The following is a 9,377-nucleotide window of genomic DNA, read 5'->3' as shown; positions in this document are numbered from 1 at the left end:
AACCTCCTCTGAACTCCAACCTAAATCCTCGGTGAAACCTCTCATTTGTTGATCTCTTTTATCTATCTGTCTGTTTGTCTGTCTATCTATCTGTCTATCTGTCTATCTATCTATCTACCTATCTGTCTATCTATGTATGTATGTATGTATGTATGTATGTAGAGAGAGAGAGAGAGAGAGAGAGAGAGAGAGAGAGAGAGAGAGAGAGAGAGAGAGAGAGAGAGAGAGAGAGAGAGAGAGAGAGAAAATATTGAATGAGAAATAGAATTCGAAATTCTTAAAGGTTCAAAGAGAGCATAAACTACAAATGAAAAGTGGGAATGAATGAAAGAAATTCAAAGCTTCAAAATTCAAAGAAGAAGAAGAAGAAGAAGAAGAAAACTATAGATATCTTAACTTATTTTCGCTCTTTTTTCTTTTCTTTTTTGTATATCATGCATATCTTGGCAGGGCCTTTTTACTTATTCTTCTCCTACGTCTTCTATCCTTTCGTTTCTCCTCTTCCCCCTCCTTCCTCTCCCTTCCCCTCTCCCTCCATCTACTACAGGGAGAGAGAGAAAAAAACATAATTGTGTGTGTGTGTGTGTGTGTGTGTGTGTGTGTGTGTGTGTGTGTGTGTGTGTGTGTGTGTGTGTGTGTGTGTGTTGTAAACGCTAAAAGATATATAACGTTTGTTTTCTAATATTTTTTGAATTGTCGTACAATAAGGAACATTTGGCATCACTGGACGTAAACATGTGGCATATATGCATCTGGAAAATAAGTAACGATTTCAGTCTTTTGTATTTGATATTAAAGCAATGTTTTCATATCATTAAGACAGCAGCATTATCCTTTATTTTTTAAGTAAAAATCCCTAATATTGCAGAGCTGTAATGTCTTATTTTGAATGGAATTATATGTTTAGAAATAAGACTTAACGTCAGGAGGGAGGAAGCCGTGCTCTTGCAAAGTAACCAGAAATCTGCTCATTTTAAACGTTACATTTACGAAGACGCAAATACTGTCAGCGCTTTAAAATATTACTATTTAGCTCATGAACAGTTTGGAATTGCTTTGAAGAGGTGCCTAAGGCCATGGAAATCACCGAAAGATATGTTTTGGTGAGTTAGATATCACGTGTTTTGGATCCTATTGTTTTGGCAGGAAATTGGGAATATGTTGATGTGTTATGTCTCTTTCTCTCTCTCTCTCTTTCTCTCTCTCTAAAACCCCAAACACAATCAATCCCCATCCGACTGAACCGGGAACAAGGGGGCCGGCCACAGGGGTTTATATATTCACAACTTTCATACCGTAAAACTATAAATAAGCCATAAATAACGAGAGACCTACTTAAGTTCACTTTTTCTCCGCAACCACAAGGAGTTGGGGGGAGTATTTGGGAGCGTTAGGAAGGTCTCGAGGTCCTGCGTGGCTTGGGCTATGTGGCGTTCCAATTACAGGGTTCCTATGGGGGGTCAGGATGCGAAAAAAACGAAAATCAGACCGCTTACATGTTGAAGCAACAGTACATGGTTGCAGGTTCATTTAGGGTGCTACGGAAACCTATCACAGTGTGAATTACTTTCAAATATTGGGTCATATGTTAAAGTTTCCAGGATAGACCCAAGTGCCAGTGATTTTTAACCAAATTCAAACACTGAAGAACCAGAATGTAGATTTAAAGAAAATGAAGAGGGTTCTCAACACCATGATTCTAATCGTGATTTAATGACAGAGATCACAGGTACCATTTAATGCTGATATAGGTAAATCTGTTGCAAACTTATTGCCTGACGCAAATTTGCTGAATATTTTTATATCTTATAACCTTAGGAGTTTAATGCCTATGTTAAAAGTACAGAAAATTAGTGGGATGCAACTCAGTACAAATCTTTTATTAGATCCTTTGACAGTATTATTAGTAATAGACTAACAGATGATGAAAAGCTATTTTATCTTAGAACAAAATATCTGGTAAACCAAGGGACACAGGGCTTGTGCTCACATGGAACCAGGTGAAGGATATAAGGAAGCTGGGTATCTATTACACAGGAAATCTGGTGACCAAGAACTTATAGTAACTGCTTATGTGGATAAAATCTTGGTGTGGCCAAGGTTGAGGGATGATGACGTGGAAGAGGGTGATCAGTTCTACATCACTTATAGGGTGTCGTAATGCTTTGTGTGGAGGCCTTCAAGGAGCTAAGGAAATCGAGCACCCCGGGATTATGAGGAAAATTGTGGAGCAGCTACCATTAACCATGCAGGAGAAGTGGTGTGCTGTATATTTAATATTGGAATATGGAGGCAGAACTTCTCCATTTAATTTAGTAGATTTCATATATAGGGAGGTTGATATAATGTCTCATCCCCTGCTTGCAAGGTATCTATTTAGTACTAAGGGTATGCAAAGGGAAGGTAAATCATGGAAGAATGACGATAAGTTCAAGACGCCAATTAGGGACCAAGCTAAAGCACGAATTTGACAAGGTATTTTGTAATAAGGTCACAGAAAATACAAAGCAAGGACTAAAATACTGGTTTAGTAGTGTGCCACATAATTTGGATGAAGGGAAACAGTTGAGCCAAAGACCACAAAAGGAAAGATTGGAATTTATATCAAAGAAAGGATTACATTTTGGATGTCTTAATAAAGAGCATATGTCTAAAGAATGTATCAAGAAAAGGATTTGTCGAATATGCAAGGTTGGACATCCCGCAGTCCTCCATAGGCAGTCTTCTCTAAGGGATGAATTTAAACGGGGCATAAATGACAATAAGAAACCAGGTGACTTTATAGAGAATAATGATCAGAAAAGGGATAATATTGATGATGTAACCTGTATAGCATCAGTGGATAGTGAAAAGGATTGACATAATTTGGTGAAGGTCAATGCCAAAAGAGTAAATAAGATTGGAAGGTCTAAAAAAGAAGCTTTTATGTGACGAGGTATTTTATAAGGATTATTACGCTTTCATGACAGATGTAATAGAAAAAAGGTTATTCAGGGGGAGCGCCACAGACAAAGGACAATGAAGATAGCTGTTTGGTATATTCCTCCTCATGGTGTGTACCATCATCAGAAAACAGACCAGTTGTGTGTTGTTTCACTGGGCAGCCAAGTATAAAAATGAATCCCACAACAGTTCCCTTCTTCAAGGCCCTGCTTTAACCAAACCCATTTTAAGCAGGGAAAGTTCTTGTCTAAAATCTCAAGACATTATCTTGCTACCTCAAGAATTTCGATTGCATTCTCAAGCGACCCCCGTAAAAAGCGGTGGACCGTCGCCATGGCAACAGCGTCGTTCGCGTACCGTACTGTTTACAATCCTTCGAATGCGGGCGTTGGCCAAGAACTCCGCTTAATATTTTATCATAGAAATATTTTTTTCACGGTATCTGATTCTGTAATTTCCATAAAATCATATTCAAAGAAATTGAAATTAACAGAAAACGAAAGGAAATAATGGAGAATATGGGAATAAAAAGTGTTGTACTTATAAATGATATATTGTAAGACGAACAATTTACCTCTTACTTTTAAACTCTTCGTCTCTCAAAATCGAGAATAAATCTGCTATTCTATGAAATTAAGAATAATTCAAGTGAAAAAAGTCTGAGAAATTCTAGCAACATTCTTCTGTTGATATTGTAATCGATGACATACATTTAACTTCATAAAATCGGATATATGGGAATGGGTAGGCCTATATTTTAATCCAGGGATGTTCATTTGATTTGATAACGCGTCAGAGTGCAAGGGTTGTCCATCAAAAGTGTGTCACTGTTTTGGAGGCGCTTCATATGAATATATAAAAACATTCCCAACACAATACAATACCATAGTACTCTATGACCTTTGATGTCTAGCACATTTATTTTCTTGTCATTATGACTTACCTACTTCACATGAATATCGGAGAAAATATTGCAATTTGTTAAGATATTCGGATAGATCTATTTACTTCTCTGCTCTCTTGATGCGATGTTACCTTGTCAGTTGTTTTGAAATGCGCGCTCAAACTGTTGCCAGCAGCCAATGAAATAAACTCCACCCTCGACTTATGCCCAAGGTATCTCTCTCTCCGAGATTGTTGGTGGGAATACTTGTCTATTGCGTTTAAATCCCAAGCATGTATATGTTGTGTGTTGCTTTGACATTCTATGCTCTCCAAGGACTATTACGTTTAAAGCAAGGAACGCTACAGTTCTTGACATATAGGCAGGGATTCTTACCCAAGCGCTCACCTGCTTAAAACGCTTATAGTTTCAAGACTTTGTTGCTAAATTTCAAGACAAGATAACAGATGATTAATGAAAAATATTTTTTTTCAGGTTTAAAGACATAGTTTCAAGACTGGCTCCAGTTTCAAGTCTGGCTACAGGGTGTGGCAAGATGTACATCGAGAACAGCATCAAGACCAAATTTCAAGATTGGGCTTCATTGTACGAGTGTTAGGAACCTCAAAGAAATTTCAAGATATGCTTGATCTCCAAGACTTCTTCAGTATCAAGACTAAGAAGAGTTGGGCTGGGTAATGCTACATGCTAGGCTTAGTTCTGGTTAATATTTTTTTGAGATCAAGTTCATTAATTACAATATGATGAAGAGTATAACATTACTATTATGAAATAAGTGCTGACAAGGGAGTAGGAACCATTTGTTTTGCATACTTTTGATGGTATTAATGTAATATGTCTGACAGTATGGCAAAATCTATTGACTTCAAGAGGGTTGTAGAGAAAGAGGATAGTGTTGTATACAAGGCAGCCGGAAATATGGAAGATGAATCAAATTGGAAGGAAGTGTTAAATACCGGGCCTGACGACAGTGTATCCAGGGTGTCTTATAGGTCACAGGTAAAAGATTCTTGTGCTATGAGTATATTAAAAGAAGTGAATCAGGCTAAGGTCCTGATTTGACCAACCCATTAGTCCAGATATTATTTAGGTTCCATCAAGGTCATTTTGCATTCATTTTGCATTCAAGTTGGTGTTCCAGAAAAGGATGGGGGTTATTTAAGTTTTTTTGTGGTGGCCAGATGGAAATCTCAAACAGGCTGTAAGTGAATATCGCATGGCTGTTCCCCCATTTGCAGCAAAGTCTTGTCCTTGTTCTAATTTTGCTCCACAGAGAACAGCAAAGGATTTTGAAGAGAATATTTGCCAGAAGTTCAAAAGACCATATTTAGCAATTTTTATGTTGCTGATTGTCTGAAGTCAATGGATATGGAAGATGAATCCAATTTTTAGTAATGAATTGTTGCATGTAGGTGGCAGGCTTACAAAGGCTCCATTAAGACATGATAACAAGCATCCATTTTGTCAAGTAAACACCATGTTACAGATATGATCATCAGAGATTGTCATGAGAGAGTTGGTCACCAAAAGCGTGAACATGTCTTGAGTTCACTTAGAGCAGTGTTGTCCTAACATTTTCGCCTATTGTACCCTTTATTATCTTCTTGTGCTGTTACGTATCCATGGCTAAACAAACAGTTTTATTTAGGACAGTGCAAATGATATACTAATTATGAAAAGATGGGATTGCAGGAGTGTTGGTCAATAAATTCGAATTTAAGACACGGATAAAAAAGATGATTCATAGAACATGTGATGTTTCTCTCTCTCTGTCTCTCTCTCTCTCTCTCTCTCTCTCTCTCTCTCTCTCTCTCTCTCTCTCTCTCTCTCTCTCTCTCTCTCTGTATGTGTGTGTGTGTTCGTGTTCGTGTTCGTGTTCGTGTACGTGTTCGTTCCTTGTTTGTTCACGTACCCTTAAGATCTATGTTGTGCACCCGTTTGGACAACACAGACTTAGAGAACTTTATTGGATAGTCAAGGGTAATAGTGCTGTGCGTAGGGTTATCAAAGGTTGTATTAAGTGTCGCAAGTACCAGCAACAGATGGGAGATCTTCCAGAAGGTAGGATCTCTGCCAACCAACCACCTTTCACTACAACTGGTGTAGATTTGTTCGGTCCATTCCATACTAGGAAGGCAAGCTCTCAGGTAAAGCATTATGGTGCAATATTTACATGTTTAACTATAAGAGAAGTACACGTAGAAATTGCAGGATCATTATCCACAGACTCATTTATTAATGCTCTCAGAAGATTCATAGCTAGACGAGGGCAAGTGAAATCTTTGTATCGTGATAGGGGCTTTTTAGCTTTGTTGGAGACGAGAGAGAATTAAAGGAAGGTATGAGGGAATGGAATGAGTCTCGTTTTATTTGAGACCCTTTTGTTGAATAATATAGAATGGAATGTTAATCATCCTCATGCATCTCGTTTTTGGTGGTGGTTGGGAAAAACAAATCGGAACCATTAGGAAAGTTTTAAATGGAATTATGAAAGAGCAAGTTCTGCATGATGAGGGTTTAAATACCCTGATGGGCGATGTTGAAGCTGTTATTAATAGCAGACCTATATCTACTGTTTCAAGTGACTGCCATGTTTTAAGCCCCATAGCACCTAATCATCTCCTTACATTGAATATAGATCCATTGTGTGTTAACGAATTGGACGCAAATGAAGTACAGTAAGCGAAGATGGCGTCATATTCAGTACATGGCTGACTTATTCTGGAAGATGTGAAGTCAGGAGTACTTGCTAACTCAACGGGAAGGACAAAAGTGGTTTGTGAAAGGCAGAAATTTAACTGTAGGAGATATTGTTCTGTTGGTTGAGGCAAATTCCCCCAGGTGTCATTGGCTAAAAGGTCTGTGTCATTTCTGTTAAGCAGAGTGGTGATGGGTTAGTAAGAAGTGTAACTGTCAAGTGTGAAAAGTCTTTTATGACTCGACCTATATCGAAGTTGATTCTCTTGTGTGAAAATGATAGTAAATTGATGTAAAGGATTTAGATGAAAATGTTATAGCAAATTATTATGTTCAGATAATAACTGCTGTTATTAAGATGAGTAATTTACTGAAATTATTACACGTAAGATAGGATTTTGAAAATGCATTCACATTACTAATTTTGTTGAATCGCTATGAAGATTCAGAGGGTTGGGTGTAAACGCTAAAAGGTTTATAGCGTTTGTTTTCTGATATTTTGTGAGTTGTCGTACAATAAGGAATATTTGGCAACACTGGAAGTATGTGACAATATGCATCTGGAAAATAAGTAAAGATTAATTTTTTTTGTATTTGATATTTAAGCAATGTTTTCACGAGTTAGATTTCACGTGTTTTTGATCATGTTGCTTTGGCAGGATATTGCAAATAAGTAGATGTGTTGTGCCAATTGATATTTATCAAATAGAATAAGGATACTGTTGATAAACTTTGATTATTGTGTGAAAAGCCAGTGCTATTATGTTCTATTGAATATTAATTTTAGGAAGTATTGTCTGATTATTACAGAAACAAGTTAAACTGCACTGTAAGCTGTGAAGGAATAATAGTAATAAAGGATAATTGCAACAGGGAGTTTCGAATATTCCTAAAGACCTTTTGAAGGGCAGTAAGGGCGCCTATACACACACACGCACACGCGCACACGCACACACACGTACACACACACACACACACACATATATATATATAGTCAAATAAAATTCCTTTTTATCCTTCGACGCACACTTACCCTTCCTTACCCCCTCCCCCTCCCCCCTTCTCCTTCCCTTTCTCCCTTCCCCCTTCTATTCCCTTATTCATCCTCTCTTCTCTCTTTCCCCATCCTCCTTCTCTTCCCATCTTCCTCCTCCATTTCCCCTTCTCTTCCCATCTTCCACCCTCCCACTTTCTCCTTCTTCCCTCCTTCCTATCCAATCCTCCGCCTTCCCCATCCTCCTGTCCTCCTCTTTTCCCTTCTTTCCTCCTTCCTACTTCTACTTCTCCCTCACTATCTCATCCTCTCCCCTGTCTCTATCTATCCCATCCTCCTCCTACCCTACCTCCCTCCTTCCCCTTCCTCCCTCCTTCCCACCCTCCACCTCCCTCCTTCCCTCCAACCTTCCTACCCTCCCTCCCTCCTTCCCTTTCCTCCCTCCTTCCCACCCTCCACCCTCCCCATTCCTACCCCATCCTCTTACCCTGGTGGAGAGGTGGTGGAGGTGGAGGGTGAGGTGGAGAGGTAGGGAGGGTGAGGGGGAGGTGGAGGTGGAGAGGGAGGAGGAGGAGGAGGTGGAAGAGGGGTAGGAGGTGGAGGTGGAGGAGAAGAAGAAGAAGAAGCAAAAAGAGAAGAAAAAAAGGAGGAGGAGAGAAAGCGAGAGCAAAAGAAAGAGATATGATTAAGAAAACGAAAACTGATATGAACAAGAAAATGAAAAATACAAAGATAAAAACAAAACGAGAGAGAAAGAAAACGAAAGAGAAAAGAGCGATACTTTTTGATACATTTAGATACAGATTCAAACTACACTTTCAGAACCAGGTCGACAAATCAAAGGTCAGACAGATAAAGATAGAGAGATAAAGATAATAAATGATAAATAAGATAGATTAAGATAATAAATGATAAATAAGACAGATAAAGATAATAAATGATAAATAAGATAGATTGAGATAACAAATGATGAATAGATAAAGATAAACAATGTAGCACAAACAAGAAAAATGAGCAAATATGCGCATTTGGTGTCCATAAAAAGGATTTTTTGTACACATATACGTACACACGCAGAGATAATGACATAGATCTACTTATCATACACACAGAGAAATACACATAAACATACATAGATACAAACACACATAGATAAATAACATACACAACCTCCCCCCCTACACACTAACGCATAAACACACACACACACACACACACACACACACACACACACACACACACACACACACACACACACACACACACACACACACACACACACACACACACACACAAAGAACATACCCCCCCCCCCAACCCATACACACTGTTACGAGAGACAGCGCTTACAAGAGAGAGTATAGTAAACCCGGCCCCATGGTCCACCGCCCCATGGACGAGGTTTAAAGTAGGCCTATATCAAATCTTATTTTAGATATTTTTTATATTAGATAAAGATTTTTTACATTTCATTTATTGATATTAAATATTAATTAAATATTAAATAAATATCAAATAAATATTAAATAGATATTAAATAGATATTAAATGAATATTAAATAAATATTTTATATTAAATAAATATTCTTTTATATTAAATAAAAAATTTAAATACAAAAATAATATTCTAAAGTACGACTCTTCGACGAATGAAAGAATGAATTATTAAATCAATAAAGAAAGAAGAAAGGGTTATTATTAATTAATAGGTAAATAAACAGATAAATACATAAATTTAACAAAAAATAAAAATAAAGAAAAACATCAGGAAAATAATGATGAATAGATAAATAAGTAGATAAAATCATGAATTGAATAAAAAATAAAAATAAAAATAAA

The 9,377-nt window shown here is 37.4% G+C and overlaps 1 protein-coding gene across 1 annotated transcript in view; it reads left to right on the top strand.

The window, feature by feature from the left end:
* LOC113829824 (uncharacterized) overlaps positions 1-7,414 on the top strand; it is a 13,272-nt gene extending 5,858 nt beyond the window's left edge. Inside the window, exons 2-3 of the mRNA XM_070138071.1 lie at positions 908-1,103; positions 4,322-7,414. Of these exons, the coding sequence (XP_069994172.1) occupies positions 908-1,103; positions 4,322-4,445 (320 nt within the window). The 3' untranslated portion in view covers positions 4,446-7,414. The remainder of the gene's footprint in view (positions 1-907; positions 1,104-4,321) is intronic.
* The last annotated feature ends 1,963 nt before the right edge of the window (positions 7,415-9,377 follow it).

Source organism: Penaeus vannamei, chromosome 24 (assembly GCF_042767895.1).
Source record: "Penaeus vannamei isolate JL-2024 chromosome 24, ASM4276789v1, whole genome shotgun sequence".
In the NCBI taxonomy this organism is placed as follows: Eukaryota; Metazoa; Arthropoda; class Malacostraca; order Decapoda; family Penaeidae; genus Penaeus; species Penaeus vannamei.
This window is presented reverse-complemented; position numbering and strand designations above follow the sequence as displayed.